The sequence below is a fragment of the Dromaius novaehollandiae genome, chromosome 3 (genome assembly GCF_036370855.1).
Source record: "Dromaius novaehollandiae isolate bDroNov1 chromosome 3, bDroNov1.hap1, whole genome shotgun sequence".
NCBI classification, from domain to species: Eukaryota; Metazoa; Chordata; class Aves; order Casuariiformes; family Dromaiidae; genus Dromaius; species Dromaius novaehollandiae.
The window spans coordinates 129,688,950-129,713,811 of record NC_088100.1 but is presented as its reverse complement, the minus strand read 5'-3'; the positions used below and the strand labels follow the sequence as shown (position 1 = coordinate 129,713,811).

Below are 24,862 nucleotides of genomic sequence, written 5' to 3'. Positions count from 1 at the left end.
GGCTTCTGCGCCGTAAATCCACGCTCTCGCTCGACTGCAAGCGGGGCGGCGAGGCCGCAAAGCGCATCGGCCGAGGACCCCGCTGCACCGGTTTCTTAGGCGGGGAATTGCCTCCCGGGGTGGACGGCCTGCGTCTGGAAGTGCCGGAGGCCCTGCGCCGGCCCCAGCGTTTGCTCCTCGTTGATGCTGTTGGCAAGGCCAAGGAAGCGCGAGGACGTCCCGCGGGGCTCGGACGGGGGCAAAATGGTGCCAACGGTGAACGCACGCCCGTCCTAGACCCACGAAAGCGCTGGGCTTCGGTGGACGTGCAGTTGCCTCTGAGGGGAGCAAACCCCACGCTCGGCGGGCCGCAGCTTTCATCAGCCATGGCTGGAGGCTGCAAACAGCGCTTTGCTAATTAAGGAGCAAATTGCAGTGATGGAGCCACCGGCCAGCCGGCCGACGGGCGATGGTACAGCAGCAGCCTCGCTCCTCACCTCCCTTCCCCTTCTCCGTTACGAAACGCCCCTTGATTCCCCGTCTCGGCGCACACGTGGAGAGGGTGGATGTTTGCTGATTGACTCAGAGCCAACTGCATTTCTAAGGTCGGGGCGAAGAACCTCATTGAACCCGCGTCAGCGATCGGCCGCGCTGACGGCGCGGGATTGCGCATCCGCCTCCCCGCTCCGCCTCGGCAGGCCGCTGCGGGTGCCGCCGCACGCTCCCGCGGGCTACGTGGGGATGGAAACGGGGGGACAACTTCCAGGCTCGGGGTGGCTGGCTGTTTGCACGAGGGGGTTGCGTTGTGTTGTTAAAGGACCAGATGTTTTCCGTGTTTTTAACGATCCGGCTCCGACCCCAGATGTGACGACGAGCGCGGCGGTGCTTCGTCGCAGCGTCACGTCTCACGGCACCAGGCTCTGACCCGCCGTCAGCCCCGAGTGACTACCGATCTCCTTAACCCTCCCGGCAAGGGATTTGGCCCGGGCTCGTCAGCCGAGGCGTTCGCACGCGACCGAGCCCTGCCTAACGGCTCCCTCGCGGCTCGGTGCTGCCCGGTCACGCGCGCGGCAGAGCACGGCCCTGACGGAGCTCGTCTGGGTGCAGGCCCGAGCCCTTCCCCATCGGCGCCCTGGGGGACCAAGGCAACGCCGAGCTCCCTCTTTCGCCTGGAAAGCGATGCGGTTTCAGGGCGCGCGGAGGAGGCCGGTTCGCGGGCGCTTGCAGGCCGAGCTCGGTAGCCCCGGCTCAGGAGGCGACACGGGCACGGCCAAGGGGCGTGCGGACGCCGTCGGGCTTGCTCCAGCCGTCCGCGGAGCCCGTCGGGGTCTGTCCGTGCTCCACGTTCAGCGCAATCCCGCCGGGCCCTTTCGCGGGCCCGGCGGGCCGAGCCCAGCCAAGCCGGGGGGGCTCCGCGCCGTTGGACCCAACGCTACGGACACGCCATTTCGCGTCGCTCCCTTCCCCGCCGCAGCTCTCCGCTGCTCCTCGGCAGAGCGGCGCCAGCTCACGGGCCGCCATCGGGGACAGGATCGCTGCTCCGCGCGGGCGGCCCGTGTCGAGCGCCACCGCCGCCGTGCCACGCTGAGGTGCGGTGCCGGGGCCGTTCCGCCCCGTCTTACTCAGCAGGTTTCTGCCCCTGTGTGAGAGCAAAGTTTAGCGGCTATGCAAAACGGCCCAGCAGGAATTCCCCTCAGAAAGGTGTTTACTTACTCCTCGCTGCGTGCAAGAAAAGGAAAATAAGTTCAAAGGCCGCATCTAGGCCACAATTTCCCTTAAGCTGGGGAAAACGCAGAACAAAGTCGGTTACCGTAGCCTGTCTTTCCATTGCCGCAAGCATGGCCTTTCGGCCGAAACACCGCTTCAAGTTACGCATTTCACGGGTGTGTTTTGTCCGAACGGCCGTGCAGGGCTCCCGCGTTTCCGCGACGTAAAGAGCTGCTAATTACAATTGATAGGTTTCCATTGACAGCATATGGATATACGTGTATCAGCTTTAATGCACACATTGCACTGGGGGGGGTGCTTCCTGGTACACAGACACACAAATACATATACAGACATGTACGCGTACACACATGTCTATATGTAGCGGCATATGTGACCCGTTCGCACGCCCACCACGCGTAGGCACCGGGGCCGGGGGGGCGGGGGGGGGCACGGCGGGCAGGGGGCGGGGCCGGGCGGGGGAGGGCGCAGACTACAACTCCCAGCGTGCCTTGGGGGGTGACGTGGCGTGACGTGGCGTGACGTGGCGCGGCCTGCCCCGCCCCGGCGGCTGGGTGCGCGAGCGTGCCGCCGCCGCCGCGCCAGAGGGCTGGCGGCTCGTGGGAGGCGGCGGTTGGCGCGGCCGTTGGCGCGAGGGAGCCGGCACCCGTCGGATTCGCCTCTCCGCGCGCCCCGCCGCCAAGGCGAAGGCAGCCGCCGTTGCCCTGCCTGTGGCCCGCCGGAGCCGCGGGGGCGGCGGAAGCGCTGCGGGGGCTCCTTGCACCCCGCCGGGGCTGTCGCGCTGCCTCCGGCCGCTGAGGAGACGTGGGGAGAGGCTGCCCCTTCCTCCCTCCCTCCCTTTCCTTCTCCGCCGCCCCCTCGGGGAGCTGCGGCCGCGGACGGGGGGTGCCTCTTTCCGCCTGCTTCCTGCCTGCGGTGAGTATCACGACTGTCGCGACAGAGCGCAGCTCCACGCGGCTGTGCGGGGGAGCGGCCCCCCCCCCCCCCCCAAGCCCTGCATGGGCCGTTTCGGTGTGTTTGCAGGGCTTTGTGCTGCCGTGGCGGTCGGCTGGTCGTGTGCGGGGTTGGGGTTTTTTTTTGTTTTTTTCCTGGGGGTTTTGTGAGGTTTTTTTTCCTCCTCCTTTCTTCCCCCCCCCCCGCTTCTCGGAGGGCAGAATCCCGGAGCGAGCCCCCTCCCCAGCCGGCTCCCCTGGATGTGCTGGGGGAGCTCTTTGTCATGGAGAGCCTGCGGAGCGCGCTCGCCTTCGGTGCCTGCCCTCGCAATAAAAACGTGCCTATACAGGGTTTTCCTTAAAAAAACAACTTGCTCGTTCAGCATTTGAACGCTAAGACCGTGTTGGGGTTGGGGTTTTGTGCTCGGGGTTTTTATTTACTTACTCATTTTTATTCAGAGGGGAGGAAAGTGTCCCCTCAACTCCAGCCTCCATTTAGCGCAGCCCCCTGTGCTCAAACATTGAATGGGAGCAGACGGGTGAAAACAAAACAAAGGGTGATTTTGTTTGGCTGGTGTTAGCCAGCGAATACGGGGGGCGGGAGGGCGATTTTCTCCCTTTTTTTTAAAATTTTCTTGCTGCTGTAACAAAAAATTTTTTGTGTTGATTTATTCTGGAAGAACCGGTAGATAAGTTGTATCTTTTTATTTGGAAGCTTCTTGGGAGAATCGGTGCCTTGTGAGATCTCTCCTGTACCCTCACCCTTCCCTCTTGGCTGCTTTGTGAACAGTCTGTGATGCAGCGCAACTTTCATCGGTTTTTTCCCCCTCTTTTCACTCTTTCACATAGTTAAATTATGCGGTTTTAGAAAGAACTAGTAACATAGGGAGATGCTGTTTTGCGTGTAAAAACCATGGAGAAGATTTTAAAAGGCAGGGAAGAGGAGGAGTAGTTGTGCTTCAGCTGGTTTTTGTTTTGTTTTTTGCTCCTTAAAGGGGGAAGCGATATCTTTAAGCAACTGTTATGTTTTATATCGAAGCCTTGCTGTTTTTTATTTTAACTACCCCCTCAAAAACTGCAGTTATTTGACCTCTGCAAGATGTAGCTTCTAGAATATATGCAAGTATAAAGTAGTTTAGCTGTAATGCTCTTGTTTCTGGCATTGTCTTTTAGAGGCCCCTCACTTCTTTTGTTGGGGCTCCTCTGACTTTAAAATGCAGTATTTGGCAAGTAAAATTACAGAATGCTTCAGCTACACTGAGCTGTAAATTCTGCCTTTGAAAAACGATGGATTTTTTTTTTTTCCATTTTGAATTGCGTTGGAGGGGAGGAGAGTCGGGGAGAAGGCTGTTTCCGGTTTCTGTTCAGCGGCTTTTCTTGTTTCACAAAGAAAAAGGTCACTTACGAATGACTTGTTGATGATATGTCGCTTGTCACGTTTTATACTAAAAAATACTGCTAGGTAGGAGAGTGAAGGCTTTCCCAAATAGGCTGCCCAGATTTTCATTCGCATGTGTCTGTGGTCCATGTGGCTGTGTAATATTTTAAGCTGACTATTTCAAAGTGCCTAATGCAGTGCCAAAGTTCAGAAGTCTACACTGAACACTTCCCCCTTCCTCTCCCCACTGCCCCCACCCCCAAAAAAGCCTGTTTCATCGAAAATTGAAACTAGACTGTTTCAGTGCTACATAAGATGAGTATCCAAATCACCAATTACTTTAGAGGTTGTTAATGATGTGTGAATGGCCAGGCAGGCAGCTTTAGGAGTAGGTTTTAGTGATACTTAGGCATCTACTGGATACCTTAGTATGTTTAAATGTCTGCTACACCTAAATTATGCTGAGTATGGTTTTGTGAAGTGTGCCCTAATGAGTGTTATAATTCCTACTAAACTCTCAAATACATGCATACCTTACATAGCTGGGCATCGTGCTAGTGCTCCGTTCTGAAGTAAAAGTTAAGCAGCTACTAGTAATTTAATTAAAATGGAACTTAGATGTCAGTGTTAATGTAAAGTCCGTCTATTTAAAACCATTGTATGTTTTGAGATCAGTATTGGCTTCTATTAAGAAGCCCAGAATGGAAAACAGGATTATTTCACTTCAGGATTTATATCTAGTGACTGTGATGGAGATGCAAAATAGAATATAATCTACTCGGAGCCAGTGGTATTTAAAACTCTTACATGTAGTGAACTAGTCACAAGTATATTTTTATTTAAAATGCCTTCTTAGGCAACAACTTTGGAACACAGAAAAGCAGAAAACTGGGACTGTTTGTAGATGCTAATTTTTTCCTTGATCTAAAAAAGGAAGAATGAGGCTGTTTCAGCAAAAATCAAACTTGCTTTCAAATACATCCACATAAGCCAAGTTGCAGAGGTGATTTGGAACTCATGCAGGATGCTAATAATTGAAGTACTTGTTGCTAGCTGGTCACTGTGTCTGGCTGATTAGATCATAAAAGTTCTGACTGTCGGTGGCACGAAGAAAGTCCAGCTCTTTTGCTTCCAGACGCTCATTCCTTAATCTTAAGATTCACAAGTGTGCTGACAAACTGTCAAAGGAAATGACAGCAAAGAGATGGTGTAGGAAGTAGGTCAAGCACTGCTAAATACTGCTGAGATAGTTTTAGTGGAAAAAAGTAAGCATGTTTCCCTCTGATCTAGTTTGTTTCCTTTCAGTCTACTGGTTACAGGATGCACCAGTAAATCTCACTCCTACTGTAGTTCCCTCGTTCTGCTGAAGTTCCTATTCGATCCCTGAGTGGGCCCAGTTAGCCTGTCTGGATGGACAGACTCATGGTGAGGAAGGTAAATTTGCAGTTTAGTTCTGAATCTGAGGTGTTGATTGCCCACAAGTTGTGTCAGTCAGGCAAAGTCGAGGGCGTTCTCTATTTCCCAGGAGGTCGAAGCACCTTGTGGAACTGATTTCTGTGCTTGCTTCTTTTGCCTGTTCTGCTTTAGGCTCTATAATGGGAGGCTGGGGCTAGACTGGGGCAATATGGTAGCATGCTTCTACAAAAGCTATTTTTTTTTCCAGAGGACAGAGTTGTCACATGTGACTGTATTCACAATAACTTGATTTACAGAAAAATTACAGCCTTGCACTGTGAATGCCTTTTTCCAAATATCCTATATTTACAGTGATTTGGAAGCAGGTATTACTTAAAGTAGGCAGAGGTGCCTCATTGCTTTGCCCAAGTGAACGCTTGGCTTATGAGCTACCTCATGAGCGCTGTGCCATGGGCCTCTTGCTGACTCTTGTCATGTGGCTTTGAGCACCAGATGTGGCTAGCTTGAAATGACTGTTTTGGAATCATCTCGTAGTTATGAATGAGTGTCAAATGTTTCATTGAGTCCAGTGTGACAAGCTGTCTAGGCTATCTTAAAGCTGCTTGTCGTGTGACACTGCTGTACAAGGAAATTTGTTGTCTCCCGCTGGTACCCTGTGCTGAAGGTAGATGGTCATCAATACTGGTCTTGCTTCAGCAGTGCCTCCTGGCTGGCATGCTAGGAAAATACCCTGTGAGGAGATACTGTTTGAGGATGCGTGCGCAAGTGCGAACTGGTCAGCATTCCCAGTTCTTGATTCAGACTGAGCACAGGCACCTGAGTGGAGGCATTGGTTAAAGATTGACAGTGTCCTGCAGTCTTTGCCATGCAGCAACATGAATCGGCTCATGAACAGATAATAAAAGTTAAGCTGCTGGCATTGCTTCCTAATCCATGCTGTTGAATTTGTAGTCACTTGACTGCCCCTATAGTATTTATAAATGGTAAGTTTTAGGTTGCTATCTTCTGTTGTACTTGAGAGTGGAGTGGACTGAACCCTGCAGTGCATTTCTGGCCACCATTCCAGGAACTTGTGGCTGGAAGTCACTCTTAATGTTCTGATTGGAGGTGAATGGCAGCTGTCAGAACAGGAATAGTCAAAACCCCTTACTCTGTCCCCATACTTGTATTCTTGTTGGGAAGAGGCTTTGTTCAGTTCACACTCAACTTGCAGTGTTTCCATGTTCACGAGTAGAGTATGTTGTAGAAGAGCTCTGATATGCATCGTGCTGGCTCGAAAAGCTCTTGGTATGAGCTCCCTTGATGTTAGCTATACAGTTATGTCAACCAGATGTTTTTTCTGTGCTGACTCCATTTGCAGCAGCTTAATTGTATAAACATGTTGTCAGAAGGGGGAAAAGCATTCCTTTTGGGAGAAGGTTTTTAATTTTACGGGGTATTTAGGCGAGAGGGGTGCTGGTCTGGCTCTCCTAGTTAGGGTGGGCATGTTTGTGTCCGTGGGAGCAATTGCACTGTCTAATTGACAAAGTTAAACAGGTTTGTGATGCAGGCACGCTTTTGCTGATAGAGTGCTTTTGCCAAGCCAAGTTAGTTTACATATTCAGTGTTCAAGGAGATAGCGCGGCTGTTCTGGCAAAAGAGCTTTTGTCACTAAATGCTGCATTTCCGTTTGCAGTTCTGTGATGTTAGCTATAGTGGCTGAGGCTCTGTGTTGTAGACAAGCCTGTAGTGTAGCATGCAGATGAACAGCAAGATCCAGTAAGAAGAAATTGAAGTTAGATAAACCATAATTGATCTGCAGGGTTTTTCTTAATTATTAGGATAGTTGATAATTGGAGTAGCCTTCAAGAGGGTATGTTTTGTGTATAGGCTGATCTTTATTTTTCTTAAAGCAAATTGGATATATCAAAAATACTTTGTAGATGCTTACAAGATATGGGATTGGAGCAAATTGTTGAGTAAGGGTCTTTGAGTGAGAGTTTATTGGAGATGGGACTCAAAAAAATCTGCTCAGCCAAAATTTCCTTTAAGTAGACCACCATAAATGGATTATTGCTTCCACTGCCAATTATTTCATCTGCTTGGATGTGCTGAGCCATTTGTCTTTCCAAGTATGTAATATTTTTGTAATTATATAACATTTAAAAATACTTTTTCATGAGCTGGCATAGTTCTCTTCCTCACTTCATGGGCAAGGTCAAGGATAGAAATCAAATTTGAAGACACTGACTTGCTTTCTTTTTTAAGAGCAGTATAAGCTTTGCCATTAACAATGGTGGAGCTTGAGGCCTGTAAGAGTGTGCTGGAGACACAGTGAAAGCAAACTTTGATCTGATTCAAGAATCTCACCCTGACCTGCTTGCCTTTACAGTGCTCCTGCTTAATTTTCTGACAGCTGTCTAATCTAGTCCTGCAAAAATAATACAGAAATGAGACTTAATTGGTAAAACTGAGAGGGTGATAACATCCAGTGTGGGAGGTGGAGAATGGAGTAGTGAGTGACTGGGGGCAGCAGCTGTTGAGGCAGTTTCTCCTGCATTTCTGCCAGGTTGTCCTGGCAGACCTTGGTCTGAGAGCAGGAGTGGTAGCAAACAGCTGAGGGTGGTAATGCCTTAACCTGGGTCAGCAGCATCTGGGAGGACTTCTTGTTAATTATACTTTGGGTCAGGGTAGTCAAACTGGCATCTCTGGGTTAGCTCTAGCTTGGGACACTTCCATCCAGCTGGTTGTCTTTGCCTGAGAAGTGATCAGCAACCCTCAAGTCCATTGGGACACTGTAGGACATTAAACTAGTGGCAAAAGTAGGTTTAGGAGTATACGAGTGTATAGGTCCTTTTCTTGTGTTAAGATCATACCTCTCTGACAGTAGTAAATCTGCCCCAGAGTGTTTTATTTTTTGTGCCCTGAGTTGCCTCTGCTTTTAAAAGGTCACGAGTAGTAATAAATAGTAAAGTCTTTATTTTAAAATCTTGTAAACTTGAGTACTTTATATTTCCTTTGTTCTAAGAGAAATTTTTCATGATAAATGATAGAAGTGGTCTCTGAAGAACTCCTAAGAAATCTCAAGGCTCCTCTTCTCTTAGTGTTAATATGTATACTGCAAGTTTGTCTGATGCTACCTTGATATCCTTTCCACTAATCTGAAACAGTTACATTTCACTACAATATTTTTTTACAAAAATAAATATTGCCTTAGTAGTGGCTTAACAAAGTTCAACTGGGAAAATAAGTTATGTTTCTTCTGTCATATTATGCAGCTGAAGTATTTGTTATGAGGTTAGAGGAAAAAATCTGAAATGCATTACACATGGAGGCTTACTATCAAGTAATTCACTTCCTTTTAAAGAACTTGTTGCTCATTTTCCTTCTGTAATGCACCTCTTGGGATAAACTGCTAATTCTAAAAATATGTCAGTTCCGCTGTTTCCCACTTGTATTTTTTTTCTTTGTTTGGCTGTAGCTTGCTTTTTCCCTGAACTACTTAAAATACTCTGAGGAATGCTTAAAATGGAAGAAAATACATGCATCTAGGTATTTGAGTTGCTGTGTTTGATCACTGCTGTATTTTAATGGCTAATGGAAGATTACTTTAAACTTGGTTTGTAAAGCAGTGGAGAACACAGTGGCCTCAACCCTTAGTAGTATCTCAAGTAGGATATGTTCTTTCTCTTCAATATGCCTCCTTTCCGGTAGACTAGTGCTTTGTATTTACTGCGAGTTTAGAAAAGAGAATGTAACATGCTACAAATGATGTCAAAATCTTACTTCTGACTGAAACAGGAAGGTTTCCTCACATAGAGCAAACTGTTATTCACTATTCTCGCTATTTCCATGTTCACAGTCAAACTTATGGTAATTCAGTTTGGTTTTACCCAGAAAATATTTTCAGCTTATTCTTGCACTGGAAGTAGGTTTTATTTAATCAGTATTGTCTGTCAGGAAAGATTTTTTTTTTTTTTAATGTTAGTAATGGTGACCAGAGGTTGAATAGTTGGAAGGAAGATCATAGTCAAAAAAACTGTATGACATGTCATCTTGTTAACACAACTTCAGCATCTGCTATTTGTGTAGGTAGGAGGAGGATTTGTTTCATGTACCTTCAGCAAAGGCCTGGGAGAGATCCAAGTCAAATTCCCTGAAATTTATAAGGACAATCAGTAAAGATTGCTCCTTAAAAGGAAAATAAGATCAAAACATTTTTCTCACTCTTTCAGATATGCAGTGCAGAGAATCAGAAGGATCCAAAGTAGGCTCTTAGGTGTTTCACTGGTTCTTTTTCCTTTCTCCTGTGATAATTAAGCAAATTTGTGATGGTGGTGCTGACCCTTTAGGTAAGGATTGCACTTCTAGTCCAATCTGCTGTCCCTGCATCTCTTAGAGATAGTGAGCAATTATGTAACGGTGCACTTCATGCTCTGGGACTGGCAGACCCAGGTCAGTGTAAGTTCTACTGTAATGCATATTAGTCTGAAGCCAGTTCATCACTCCTTCCTGCTTTGACTTTCATGGTCCAGTTGTCTCCTTTTGATTCCTGTGGTAGGAGGAACCATCATACTAAGTCTTTGCTCTTTGATCTTTTTTAAAAAGGTAATTACTAGGCTGCTGATAGCCCACATCAATTGTTTTAGCATTCATTTGGTACTGTATGTGCTGGATGTAAAATATCATTAGGGTAGAACTTTCCCTTTTAGTGCAGCATGAACTGTTGGCAGCTGCTTAAGGTTGAGATGGTATTACTGTTTTTTAAAAAATCAAGTTTGTTGCAGAGGGCAGGAGTGTACTGTGGTGAGGGTAGCAGCACGTAAAAAAAACAAATGACATTCTGCTGAGGTGATCAGCCACCTGCTAAAGTTGAGGAACTAAACTTTATCTTGCAGACAGATAAATGCATGGGTAGCTTTGTTTTTATGCATGTATCTTTTTCTTATGTATATGCATATTTGTACAGTCAGTACTGCAGCCGGTTTCACTAACGTTGAGGTGCTCTGAGCAGCAGATGCGATCACAGAGCAGGTACTTGTAAATGTCGCTGTTGGCTGACAAGGACCATGAGGATGCTGTAATAAAACAGGGAGGGGAGTGGGTCATAAGCGACTTTGTTACAGCACCTGTTTTTGAATTTCTCTGCCAATATCTTTACGCTGTTTAATTTTCTCATTTAAATAACTATTCATCTTCCACTGTTTTGTGAGATATGCGTAGTCAGCAAGGGAAATTCCCACCTATAGAGGGGAAGTGTTACAAGTGCTTTTCTTGTAACTTTTCACTCGTGTAACTTTGGAGAGGAGCTCATTTAAGTTGACAGTGTCTGCACAGAAGCAGAGATAGGAGCCTGATTCAGAGGATAAAGGAAGAGTTAACCTTTACCTTTCAGCCAGGAGGGGCCAGTCGAGGGGAGGAGTGAAGAGCTTATCCCATTGATAGGCATGTGTAGCAAGTGCCTGGTATTTTTCACTCTCTTAGAGTCCACAGCAGCAAGGACACAGTAGGCCTGTTGCTATTATCCTATGGCTGTTAATGAGGAGTAATGACCAGATTTATCTGGCCCTTTCATTGATGTTTTATTTCAAAACTTTAGTCATCAATAAATAGCAGTTTTAAAGGTGCTTGGCTTACAAATAAAGTGAGATGGCACAAGCAGTTTCTTGTCTTGCTCTAAACAGATGCCAAGTATAGTGTAGCCTGTTTTCTCTTATTTTGTTCCCCAAAGCATGTTTTCCGAGGCAGGGGTGGGGCTGTGATCTTTCTGTGCCAACATGTTAGACTGGCCTTTAAGACAGGATAGATGTTTCATCCAGAATTCCTGGGAGATCTGGGGGAAGGAGGGGTAAGCCTTCCCGTGCATAATCATAGAAAACCTCATGAAGATAGAATTGTTCTCCACTATCCGATCCAGCTAGGAGATCAGTGTTTTTATTTTACTTTGTATGGTGGGGGAGAGGGCTGGCATCTATAGGCAGGGATGATGGATGGCATCTTAAAAGCCCCAACTGGGTCTCACGCTTGTTTTTCTGCCTTTATTTTTACTAAAGGTAAGGAACTAACAGGTGTGTTGATGCTTAATTTGCTAACTTTCGGAGGCTGCTATAGAAATGCAAAATAGTATTTAGCTACTAATCAAATCTTCTGCTTGAAGGTATGTAAACTAATGAAGTACCAACAAATGCAAAGCTGGGTGAATAAATCAATAGTGCAGCCAGTGTGAGTTCTTTAAGTTCAAACTTTCTATTTCTCTCTTCAATTGCATCAGTTGTTCAGAAGTATACCTTAAGGTGACCAAGGGACTGGTCATGTCACAGAACTTTTCTGAGACACGAGCCTGATGATTAGGAAGACAGCACAGTGATTTCTGCTGTGGGGAGGTACTACATCTGTTCATAACCTTTGTCACAAGTGGAATGGATTATAAAATGACAAATGTTGATTTGCTGCCAATCGGCATGTGCTCAATTCAGTATTTCACAAGGCATGCCAATCAGATTTAATACAAACATACCCTTGGAAAGATCACCTTGATTTATTTTTTTTTCAGATGCACAAAGTAGAAATGGTCTGGCTTCTCTGTTTGTTCTTTAAAGACTAAGTGCTGTATTTCTAGCTCTTGGCAGACATTGTCCACAAGTACTTCATGTTCCATTGGGCTTACGCCAAATTTAATGTACTGTGTGTACTGAAAGCATCAAAACCAGACTTACTTTAATTTTAGATTTTACAGCTACCATTATCGATTTTTCTTTGAGCTGTTCCATCCAAACTGCTATCACTTTAATTTCTTTTCTCTGCAGGTTTTTGGGGAATGATCTTGGCAGTCCTTATTTGTGTTGCTAGGGACTGTTTATGAGAGAGCTATAGATCAGACCTGCAATGGCCAGATTCTCAATTTATAGAAGCTAAATCAGCACACTGAATTATTTGTGAACTTCTGTCTTTCATACTGATGGGTATGCTGTGACTAAGGGTAGTTTTGTACACAAAGTCCATCAAATACCTTTTGGGAAGCTGGAGTCTCATAAATATTTGAGACAGGAAAGGACCGTTAGGATCAGCTAACTGTATTCCCTACAGTGCTGAAAGTTCTGCAAGCCTCCATTTTGCAGTGCTTGTACACTGTACAAATAGAAGCCTGTCTGTAAGACCTTGAACTCTGAATAGACAAAAAGGGGAAAAGGTAAGGGAAAAAAATGGAGCACAAGTAGAAGTTATGGTAGCTAGACAAAGAGAGGAAGGAAGTGACTGAGAGAGAGAGTAGGGTATAGTGCAAGCAGCCATTCAGCATGGACTGGGCTGTTCATAACACTGCAGTCATCAGGTCTGGTGATCCCTGCCTGACAGCTGTATCTGCTGGCTTCGTAGTTTGGCTGTTCATCTTTTATTTTCAATCCTCCGGGCCAAGTAGCTGTGCATGAGCATGACTTCAGGCCAGGTGGCTCATAGCCACAAAAGCAGAGCAGGATTCCCTTCCATTATGCTGTTGTGGAAGAGCATGGTGCTCCAAGGAGCCTGTTTTTCCTCCTCTCCCTTCTATTTTTACTACTTCGACTGTCCTTCTCTTCATTAAATGTTACTCTGTTCTGGTTTCTGCTTTGAACTGTGACCTTCTGCTAGTGATGCTAGAGTAAAGTTGCTCAGCTGTTCAAAGATGCACCCAAATAGGGAGTAAAGGAGTCTCTTGGTACAGAGAGACTTAAAAATCCTGAGGAGTTCTACAATCCCTATTAATAGTGGCTATTGCAATTGAAGTATATGGGAATTTCCAGTTAGCCTTCATTGTAGGCTCAACCTGGGCACGGAGTGGTTTTTGTTTGGCCCAACCCTTATGCCTAAGGATTGAGCATGTCTTTACATCTAAGTTCACTTTTCCAGTCTCGGGCATAGTTCAGATTTTATTTAGTTTTAAGAGTGATGATGAGTCTTTGGAAGCATGACTTATGTTTTAATATTCACATAGCATCCCAAAGTCTTCAGAAACTGTATTTTTCTGTTTTGCTCTTGTTTTCTCATCCCAACTTAATAGCTGTGCGCTGGAATCTGTTGTGGCCTGTTCCATTTCTGCAGCTTATTTGCCATACAGTGCTAGAAGATGCCTTCTCAGTGGGCAGCCAAATGAGTGGTTGGCATGAAGTATCGGTAGAACAGTTCTTGCAACTGGACCCTAAGATGTGTTAACATTAGTATATCCCAACAGAAAGTTTTATTATAGCAGCTTGCTAGGGAAGTAACTTGCATTGATGTTAGCGGACAAACTATGCATCATTTTTGATTCCCAAAAGTGTTTTGATAATTTTTATCTTGGTGTCCCTTCTTGTAACAGGAATTGCTGCTGTCATGCTTCAGAACTGAGCAGGCTGACAATGATTGTTTTCCTTTCATCTCTCAAGTTGAAGTCTTCTTTAGTGTATCTAGTTGTTCTGAGTCAGGGACAAACCCCCCTGCCCCCAGCACAGCAAAAACCGTAATAGAATAATTGCTCTATGGAAAAACTTATAGGAGTTGACGGAACCTGATAAAGACAGAATAAAAGGCTGTTGCAAGTTTGCTTTTGAAACTGGGACAGAATTTGAAATTGCAAATTTATTGCAGTACCGTGCTTGTTTTCATGCTTAATTTTCACACATCCTTCATATAAACTAAGTATTGACTCTTAATATGCACACTAATAAAATTTTTGCTGAACTAAGCTTCCTTTTGCTGATGAATGTAGCTTTTGTTACCTAGCAGAGCATAATAAAATACTAAGGTTGAGTAGAAGAGTGAATGTAAAGAAAACAAAAGTTAACACAAAAAGTTAAGAATATAGGTGATTATGTTCCCTTGTTTTTTAAAAATTAAACTGCTTTTAAGTGCTGCTGTAGAATTAACACTTATTTCTTATTGTCTGACTCTTAGTCCATGCATTTCAGAAAAATACCAAAAAAAATTTTTTTAAAGGAGCACATCAGGTCCTTGAAAGAATGCCCCAGCTCTCTGTTCCTGGTTTGTGCTCCCAGATGCTTGCATGGGACCTAGTGAATCAAACTAAGGAATAGATCGGGGTGTGAACCTGCAGACACCGTGGTTGTGCAATACCTTGTGTCATCTGAATGCAGAACAGTGGGCAGAACTGCTGCTTTTGGGGCCAGTGGTATTTTATGCTGCTTTAAGATTAGCTATGCTATGAGATCCTGTTATGGTGGCAGTACAACTAAGTGCAGGCATTTCTACAGCTTGCTAGAATAGGTGATAAATAGTAGTTCTTGGATGCTGTGCTCCTTTCTTAGCTTGCAAAGCTGATGCCTCTGTGCTAGTGGCCAGATTTCTTAATGAAATCATAGAATAACATAGTTTGGAAGGGACCTCTGGGGGTCAGCTGGTCCAGGCCTGTCGCCACCTCTCCTTCCCCAACATTCAAAGGAGTTTCAAGTTAAATCCAACTGTTTTCTCCCTTTTTGTGTGATCCTTAATAGTATAAGGCCAGGGTGTCTGCTGACAATACTTATCTGCAGATGTCAGTCTTTTGTAAATGTAAAACTTAGGCTTACCTAGTATAATTACAGAACATAGTTTCCAAGTTTCAGTAGGGCACGCTGAAATGGGCTGACTGGGAACTGTACTCATCAAATAATTTCAGAGAACTGAGTACTTGATTTGCCCTGCGCTAGAAATATTGATTGAACACGAAGCATATGCTGTGTTGAAAGATGCGTTATTAACAGAAGAATTGCTTTTCTCAGAGTGCGTTTATTCTACTAGACACTGAGCCAACACTAATAAATCTCTGAGAAGCAATTCTTTACGGTGGCTGTGACCAACAGGTACCTTTCCCACCTCTGCCTCTCCCAGCTGACAATTCACAATTGGTGATGCTAGCCATTTGGTGCTAATGTGGATGGGGCTTAACCATATGGTCTTGCTCTCGCTTTTTCTCACAGTGTTGAAAAATGTTGTCCTGTCTACACTAGCAGCTAACTGATCTGAACCCATTGTTGACAGCACCATCATCAACAGGTCATTTTCTCGCTGTGAGCGCGGCTTTTGATTATGTATCGTAAATCCAAGTGGAAGTGCGGTTACAATCTCGCGGTTCTTGGACCTGGTGAGTTTACATCTACACAGTGCTTAGAACAAACGTTTCTACTTGCATCTCAAACGTTTCTACTTGCATCTGAACTTCTCTCGATGAAAAAGCTTGAAGAGAAAATCTAGTGACACTTGTAATGTGTATCTAAAGGCAACAGCTATGGCTGGTAGATGTGCTCCAAGCATCTGTTACCAAATTGGACAGCTCTAACCACTTCTAGAATTCCTTTAGAAGTAAACCTTTTACTTACCTCCTAAGATTTTGCTTGAGATTAGTTACTAGAGCCGTAAGTGTAAAACAATGCAAACGATATTAGTGTTGTCTTGCTTTTACAATCTTTAACTGTATTTATGCTCTGTAAACCTGTTTTTTTGTTTGTTTTAAAATAGAGTGTATTTTAAGTTTGTCATTGGACATATCTCTCTGACATTGGATATCTCTCTCTCCAACAACAACCCACAACTTCTATAAAACCATGCCCACAAATGGGCATGGTTAAATAAGTTGAAAAGAGATGCTTGTTAAGCTTAAGCTGCCTGTTAAGTACCAAATTGTAATCTCTTATGCCCTAATGTAGGATTTCTACTGCAGGTTGTGTTTCCAGAGGCTGCTGAGCTGGTATAGTATTTCACTGCTGCTGAAAGAGATGTCTCGCTCCTCCCTCTCATCTCCCTGGCCTGTGTAGACACATGGCCCCACTCCCCAGATCCAATTTGTGCAGTCCTGCACCCTTCTTTTGCTCCAAATTTGCTGACCATAACTTTTGTGAGCTGACTTCTCTTGCTGACCTGAGAGAGAGAAACTAATTGCAGGAGTTTTCTAAGAGGCACAAAGAACTGAATCTTAAGTTTTGTCATTAGCCTGACCACTCTTGTTCTAGCCTAGCTGATAGGCTTAAAATTCTTGCTTTGCTTTTGGTAGCTTTGTCTGTGAGTATATCTAGGGCTTGTTCTTTTTTCCTCAGTCCTCTTGTTCAAGTGCAACAGCTGCTGTCTCCTCTCATAATTGCTTGCTGTGTACCATGGTAGTAATGTTGCGAGAGCATCAACTTTACCTTGCTTGGACCAGTTTTCATACCAAATTGGTGCTGGTGAAACTTGGAAGACCACCTCAAACACAATAGATATGGTTAATAGTGAAAAGAGTTTAGGCGTACTACTTTGAAAATGTTTACGGTTTTATTTTAAATCTTGGTGGATTGGCGCCAATAGGCTGGAGATGCTAATCATAGTGTTTTTTCATGATCAAAGATACCACTACTTCAATGGCTGCTATTTCTGTTTAAGCTGCCAGAGTCTTAAAATTGCCTATGAACAGTCAGTATTGGTGATTAACAGCCTGAAGCATTTTAAGTACAGAAAATCCCACTTCATCTTATTTCGGATAAGCTGGCTGATTTGAATTTGTATTGCATGTCTCTTTTAGTGTCTGAGCAGCTGTGGACTCCATTGTGCCTCTCGCTTTCCTGTCAAGTTTCTATCCTGAGTAATTTTGAAATGAAAATTCACTTAACTGTGCCACCGAATTTCAAGGGGAATCTCAAGAGATGATACGTTATGGTCTAGAGCTTTAATAGTACTGTAGTTGGGAACTTTGTTTTATCTATGCAAAAGTCTCATGTTGCAGTGAACAGGTTTCTAACTAATGAGCTGTGGTGAGCCAGAGATATCATGTAATGCTAAAGTACATGCATATAGCCAAAATACTCATAACAAATTTTAGCATTAGCAAGGGAGTTGTTCTGGGAAAGGTGTGGAACATGGCTGTTAGTGAAGCTGATGCCTTGAGAGGCTTCCTCTCTGTAGACAAACAGTACACAAAACTTAAATGCTAGAACTGACACTGAGCGTGTTTCTGGCTGCACTGTAATTATCTGGAATGTCTGGAGCTTATCCAAAATCAGAACAGTGATTTAAATTGCATGTACAGCCCAGATCTGCTCTAGTACGGTCTTGCTTAGGTAGGCTGATAGTGATCTTGCTTACGCTGGTTAATTTGGTTGCCTTCAGTGCAGCTGAATCCTTACTTGCACCTGCATAATGGAGCTCAGGTATCAGGTTTGAGGTGGCACAGTAGATGACCAGGAACAGAATTCGGACTGTAATTCCTTTTCCTTCCTAAATATGCTTTTACTTTTTTTTGGACAGTATGTCTAGAAACAAAGCTTGCTGCTGATTGGAGTTGATCATCTGTTAAACAGATGAACTAAAAACCTCAGTTTTATTTTTGTGAAACATTGTTAAGGCTTAAAATAATAATAAAAAAGAGAGAGTACTCAGTTCTTTGCTACATTACTGTGCCAGAAAATAATTCCTTCCTCCCTGACCAGTTCCTTAGCTGTCCCAGCCATAGTATGATGTAGTTTTTTTAACAATGGCTTTATTTACATTTTTCTTTCAACTAATGGTTTTGGCACACTTTAAAAAGACCCTTAAGGAAGGGGATCTTGTTGCAGTATTTCACTCTGGGCTAAACTTGCAGGCTGCAAGTACTTTTTAAAATTTAATTAGGGTTAAGTTAAACATATTTGGAGCATGTTGAGCTTGCAAATAATTATTTAAAAGGCTGAAGTTTTGTCAAAGGATGCTGTCTCCTGTACAGAGGAGCTGTTTTAGATTATGTCGTGCCTTATTAGTAGGAAAGATTCCATGTCACTTCCAGTTCACAGAAAAGTTTTTCCTGTGATCTCTGATTTCTCTTGGCTGCCACTTAGATGGGAATTTTGATTTTAATATTTTGACACCCCTTTGTGCTAACTCCTCTGCTACCTTTGCTTAATTTCTAGGTTCTGGTCCTTCATGTGTACCATAGGTAAAGATCAGTCTTGTTTTCTTCAGTGCATACAGCCACAGTTGTATTCTTTTGGGGCTGGGTGTTTTAGCCTTTCTTTTTTTATCCAATTTGTACTTTTTATGCAGATGTCTGTCAGAAATTAAGGAAGAATCAACATGCTGTAACTTTTGGGAAACCCAGACAATTTAAATCTGTTCATTAAAAAAATTGTAAATAATGTGAGGATGTTTGAGATGATAATTGGTTATTGTGATTGTATTGACCTTTTCATTTTGCTGAATGATGGAGGATGATTTGCAAAAGACAGATCTAGAAATAAAAAGGAATCCAGTAACTCCTTAACTTTTACCCTTTAATGTTTGACTTGATCCTGTTCTTACAACAAGGATGTAGAACAAGTATATGTGCACCTTTATTTCCACAGTTTGACTTCTGAAAATCCCCATCCTGTAAGTATGGGCATGCTTAGTTTTAATATTAAACTTGTAAAAATAGTTCTCAGTAGCAACACTAAGAATGTGCAGTTATTCCCAGAATTAGTGCTTGGGTCCGTAGGCGCTTCGCTCTGGAGTTAAGCTGTAGCTGGCTGTTCTAGTTGGACGAGTTTTGTGACTGAAGCTTTGTGTAAACAGTTGCATTTGTGTGCTTTGGCTATGATTTTATATCTTACTCTTAAGTATTTAAAAAAAACTTTAAGTTTTTTTTATTGCTTCTCATTTTATTTCTGATATGAGGTAGGTACTCTAACTTCGTTAGACTTTAAATATGATAATATATAGGCATAAATCTGATGTTACTGATCCAAAATTCTTTCCTACCCTATTAGTAAACCATTCTTTCAAAATAAAATCAGATTGCTTTTAAATTGAAGGCTTTTTAAAAAAGATAATTTTTTTTTGTATTTGCCTGTGTGTGTTTTTAATTTTCTGCTATAAAAATGAAATGCTTGCCTCTTCTGAAAAGAAACGTCTCAGTTTGGAAGTGGTTACCGAAAGAAACACACCTGTGGAACAATTATTTGATCAGACATAGTCATTATGTTGGTTGTGCGCTGTTCCATACTGTGCATGGCATTTCATAGATTTGTCGGGTGCTGTACTGCCCTCGCACCTTTCTGTCCTATTGGTGGTGCTTACAAAAAAACAAGGTATATTATAAAAGAGAGACTACAGCTGGGTAAGCTTGTGAAAGCACTGTCTTTGCTCATTTCTTTTGCTTATTTTCCTCTTACTTCTAATTTTTTTCCTAGATTGTTGGTGTCTACACGTGATGGTACTGTGCTTTCCTGATTAGCTTGGCTCCTCCTATCTTTAGGAAATGCTTGAGCAGCCGGTTCTGGAGCCTTTTGAGCATTCCTTCCTGCTGTTCTTGTTGGTTGGGCAAGATTTACAAACATCATTCAAGTAAAGTCTTACTCGCTTACGGCAATGGATGTTCACCTACAAAATACTACTCTAATAGCTAAAGGAGCGTACTATATCAGAATAGAGGAGTGACTGCTGTGGGTTTAGTGAGCTATACCAATGTTCCAATGCAAGGGATGAAGCAGTGTATTCTTTATAATATACCAGTTTTGAAGTAAGGCACTGTAACTGTCATTATTGTCACAACAGCTAGACAGTCTTTGATAAAGGTAGGTACGCTTACCTACTCTACTCTTCCTCATAGCTGCTTAATTTTCAGCTTATTTTCTGTGACCGAGAAGTTTGTCACCGGTATAGTAGAAACAAAAATGAAAAACACAGGTCTAGTGCAAGCACAGCTTCTTAAATGAAGGCAGATGCTTTACAAATGTCCCCAGGCAATTGGGAAAAAGCCTTTTAATCTGCTGTTGTACGTTGTGCTAGAGCTGGAAGAGGTCTCCATGCCAAATTGGTATTGTCTCCCCTACAACCTGCAAGAAATTATCAAACTCTGTTACCTGCAAGCTAGATCCAAAAAGCGAATTGGAGGCAAAATTTGTCCTGTCTGTCTGCAATATTTATTTATATAGTTCAGAATTTATTCTGGGGACACGTAAAATTCATGCGCTCCTGTTGGTGAAATGCTAAAAGTACAGAATGACTTCAGAGTTAAAATACATCAGTGGCTGTGAAACCAGAGAAAGTATTTTCTTTCCTTTATACTTAGTGAATATGTATTATTTTTATAACTGGTGTTGAACTTGCCAAAGTCAAACTGAGTGTGCTGGAAGATTTTTATGAGCTTCTAAGTAAAAACCCTGTTGCTGAATTGCATTGAAGAATGCCCTCGTGCTAGCTGTTACGAAGGCAGCAACTTGTCCCATTAGTTGTCTCAGCTGATCTGCCTGACAAACTGTTGGCCTTTGTCCCACTTGCCCAATATTTTATAAACTCATTCTGGTTTTAGTGCTGAGACTGGTTACATTGGCTTTACAGTGTTGGTAGTTCCTTAGTCTTGTTTGCTATATGTGTTGTATGGTTGATTACTTGAATGGGCTTGTTTAAATGTTTTCTTTACTCTGAATTTGCATTGGTCTAGGAGCTTGAATGTGGTCAGACATTTCTGCTGAGGCTGGGTAGTAACTTCTTAACGTGTGCTAACTTGGCTGCTTATGACTGTTCATCCATTTGCAGAGAAGGAAAAACATCATGCAGCAGAGGGTATGATGTGAGATATCCTTGAGCAGGAGAGTAATGACAAGTAACAAAATGCATGGGAGCAGCTTTCTGCAGACCTTTCTGAATGCATGTGAGTGAGGCCCAAATACGCTCAATATGAACAGCTGTTAGTAATTTTAAATGTTCATGAACAGTATCAGCCCTGAGAGGGGCAGTCTGTCCCTGAAAACTTGCAAAGATTATTTCACAAGAGCCAGGTTTTTTAGAATGAATCAATCTGCACTGAATGGCTGACTAAAACCAGAGCAAGTGAAATAGCTCCACTGTACTAGATTACCGTTAACTTTGCTGCTATAGAAAAATGAAACTTCAAGTTTCTGTGGTACGCTGGGTTGCACTTCATGACAGTGATGACCCTGCCTTTCAGTGAATAGATGTACCCCTCAGCACCAAGCGAGAAGTGCGTTTGCCAGTGTAGGACTTCTGCATTTATCTTTGCATGTTTGAGAAATGCATGATATGGGAAAGATGCGGGGATTTTACTTAATGTATATGCTAATTCATATCTGTCACAAGTCATCTACGCTTAGTTTGAGACTTTTTCAGGTAACTTTTAAACGTAAGCTGGTATCCACAGAGGAGAAGAATCCTAGCTATGATGCAGCTTTAAGCATGTGTTTTTTCAGACAAAATTGTTGAGCTATCCTTTGCTTAAGAGCATTGTATAGGAAATAGGTAAACCTGCATTGGATGATGAGCAATGTATTGCATTAAATCTCTCTAGAAAGCCATTTGGTTCATGTTAAACTGTTATAAGAAGCAGGACTGAAGTGGAAAAAACATCAGTCTTGAATTCATGTCCAAAACCCCTTCAATTTTAGGACTTTATCAAATTGTAGGTCAAATCTTGAAGGTTCAAACTTGCTGTCTTGCGAAGGCAACCTCATTACGGTTACTGATATTACTTACCATCATTGTAAATGTGAGGGTAGCCCCTGAAACTACTTGCTGTATGTTTTAATGCTGTCTGGCAATGGGTGCACACTTTGGCGACTGCTGGAAAAGAGTGCTTTGCTACAGTGACCTTCAGTCTCCGTAAACACTACCAATTTAAAATTCCTTGTGCCTTCATATGTTAGATTTTCATCTGTTGCTTTCCTCAGCCACATACTCTTATAGACAACAAAAACAGAGATTCTGGAGAGCGTGATTATTTGAGAAAAAACAGGCGTGCCACTATCACAGCACAAAAATATCTGTTAATATTTAAAAAATGGGTTTTATGTGAACTGCACACTTGAAAACACCTTCAAAGTTCTTATGGTTATAACTGAGGACTATAATAACTCTTATAAAAATAAAACACTTGCCTTATTCAGCTGGATAGTTTCTTTTGTTTGAAGTGAACATCATTTGTCTGTGTGTGCTTAGCAAATTGTAGATTTGGAAGCTTTCCAACTCCAAGTCAAATGTTAAACATATAACAATTTGCTTAGCTCTTAATTAAGACTGGCCTGTATGGTCAGACCAAAGTCCCTTGAGTCTCTGTAGAAGAAATAGAGCATCTTAACTCAGCCTCCTTGGTTGAGGCATTCTGTCCTTGGCTTTTCTTCTCCTTGGTTGAGGCATTCTGTCCTTGGCTTTTCTTCTCCTTGGTTGAGGCATTCTGTCCTTGGCTTTTCTTGGTGAGAATACCCACTATGATGCCAAATGTTACCCACAGAAAAATTATATATAATAGTTTTTACTGAGTTTGGGCCACTGTTCCCGCCAGCACGTTCACGGCAACATTACTGTAGTGGTATTTGCTTTGTTTTCTGCTGTTTGATTACAGGAAAAGCTTGAAGGTCTTGTCCTTCTCTCTTCCTGCCACAAAAAAAGTTGCACTTGAATTTTTGAAGCTTAGCAGCACTTTAAGTTGTGGAAAAGACCCAAGAGCACCCACCAGCTCTGTTTGCACCTACAAATAAAAAATTGTATTCCTATGTTGACCAAAGGGTAAAATTTAGGGATAGCACTGATTTCTTGCTACTATTTGAGAGTGACCTCTGTATTGTTGGGTGTTAGTGCCCACATAGAGGTAAATGAATGGTTGCTGCATCCTCTCAAGTGCAACCGCTAGTTTATTTTTATAAGCAGCAAACCTCTTATCCAAATTGGATTACAAGTGGAGGAAGTAAAGTATTGCTACTCTTTTAGATATGCTAAGTCATGCATTGCCCATGGGACTTTAAAGGCAAACAAAAGATGATATAATCAAATAGTATGGGATTTTCTCTCTGAACAATAACTGGCTGGGAACTGGTAAGTGATCTAAGGAAACGTGAGGTTGGGGGGGAGGCCTGTTTGAATTTGGTTTGAGTTGGTGGCTGTAGAAGGCTATTAACATGGAAACTTAAGCACACCAAAAGTTAGGTTGTACTGATGTAATCTTCAGTGTATTAATAAACAAAAACTTGCTAACCTTTTTTGTTAAGAGACAGCTTTCAAGGTATTTGGAGATATTTTAATACACATTTCTTAGAAAGTGTATCTTGTGACATAATCAGCTCTTGTTCTTTTGCATTGTTGCCTGAAGTAAGCTTTGTCCTTCACCTGAGCTCTCACAGTGCTGTTTAAAATAGCCCTCAAAAGACATGCTTGAATGTCAAAAATATAGAAAACTTAAGTAGTGAACTAGCCATTGAACTTGTCTGGGGCTATAACCTAGCCTGTCGGGCCATTATAAAGAAGTGATACTTGGCTTGCAGAGGGTAGACAAACTTCTGACAGCTATCCAGAGGTATGTAGGTCATATGCTTTTATGTGTAAATGCTGCTGGTGATATGTTTAGAAAGGCCCAGGTTTTGCACCTTATAGAAAACTCGGACAGTTTGAAGTTAGGAGGAGGATTCCATATGATAAGATGGTACATTTATTAGTTGTCCTCTAAAAGAACAGTGAATTGCAGGAGGGTGTGTGACTTTCAAAATATTCAAGTTTGTAGTTCATACATGGTAGGCTCATATGGAGCAGTTAGGAGAGCAGGGTGGAGGCTACCCAGAACACTTTTTTTTATTGGAAATCTCGATTAACTACATTTTGAAATTGAGTGTTAAGAGTGTAGTAACAGGGTGGTGAGGAATTTAGGATAAAGCGGAGGGAAACTTTCTACTGGATAAGCTTGGTTTCCATGCTTCATCCATTTGTGTGGTGTGGAAGCTAAGAATAAAAACTACACTGAATAGTTCTGAAATCTTGTTCCTCTTCAGACTTTATTTCCTGGAGAGTGAATGCAGGGAGAGGGGAACTGTCAGTGTGTTATAGCTGAATTTCTATAGCTGAATTTCTATAACTGGATACACTTCTGACCTTTTCTCCTAATCTGTGAAATGTTTTAGCTTAATTATGGAGCAAAGATGTGTAATACTGCTAGTGACTGCCTTAACTTTCTCCGAAGAAATCCTTCGTCAAATGATCTGGCTTTGTAGGAATGAAAACTTGCAGGTAATGCAGGTTCAGCTAGTTCTGCTAGCAGGTACCTTAAAAGTTTTGCAAGCTGAAAAAAAACCATCTTGGAAATGAATTTGAATTGGGCCTCTATTTCTTAATTTGGGAGAAACTAGAAGAGCTTGAAACTTAGTGAATCTATGAGTTTGGTTGTTCAAAGAAGTCAGGAGAACTCTACAGCTAATAAACTCTGTGAGGAAGTGCTAGTGTGTCGCTTATGTTAATTGAACTTGCAGATACGATATTTGGCTTGGAGAGTTTTACAAGATCCAGAAGTGATCCTGGAGACCTACAAAAAATCCTTTACAGTAGCTATTTCCAGGTACCTGGGAAAGTCAAAGTTTACTGTCTTGGAAAGAAGACTGATGCAATTACATTTGCATGTTTCTGAACATGTTTTCTTCAGATGATGCCTCACCTATCATCCTTGCAGTCTTGGATATTAGAAGCAGAGCACATACTCTGATTCCAGAGTATCTTATTTGGCCTAGCATTGTAAATAGAGCTC

General features: G+C 42.9%; 1 protein-coding gene across 2 annotated transcripts in view; it reads left to right on the top strand.

Annotated features, from left to right (window-relative positions):
* The first annotated feature begins 2,483 nt into the window (after nucleotides 1-2,483).
* PELI1 (pellino E3 ubiquitin protein ligase 1) overlaps nucleotides 2,484-24,862 on the top strand; it is a 45,455-nt gene continuing 23,076 nt past the window's right edge. Inside the window, exons 1-2 of one of the 2 annotated variants that reach the window (XM_026110514.2) lie at nucleotides 2,484-2,622; nucleotides 15,342-15,505. In XM_026110514.2, the coding sequence (XP_025966299.1) occupies nucleotides 15,451-15,505 (55 nt within the window). In that variant the 5' untranslated portion in view covers nucleotides 2,484-2,622; nucleotides 15,342-15,450. The remainder of the gene's footprint in view (nucleotides 2,623-15,341; nucleotides 15,506-24,862) is intronic. The other variant, XM_026110516.2, reaches the window with a different exon arrangement.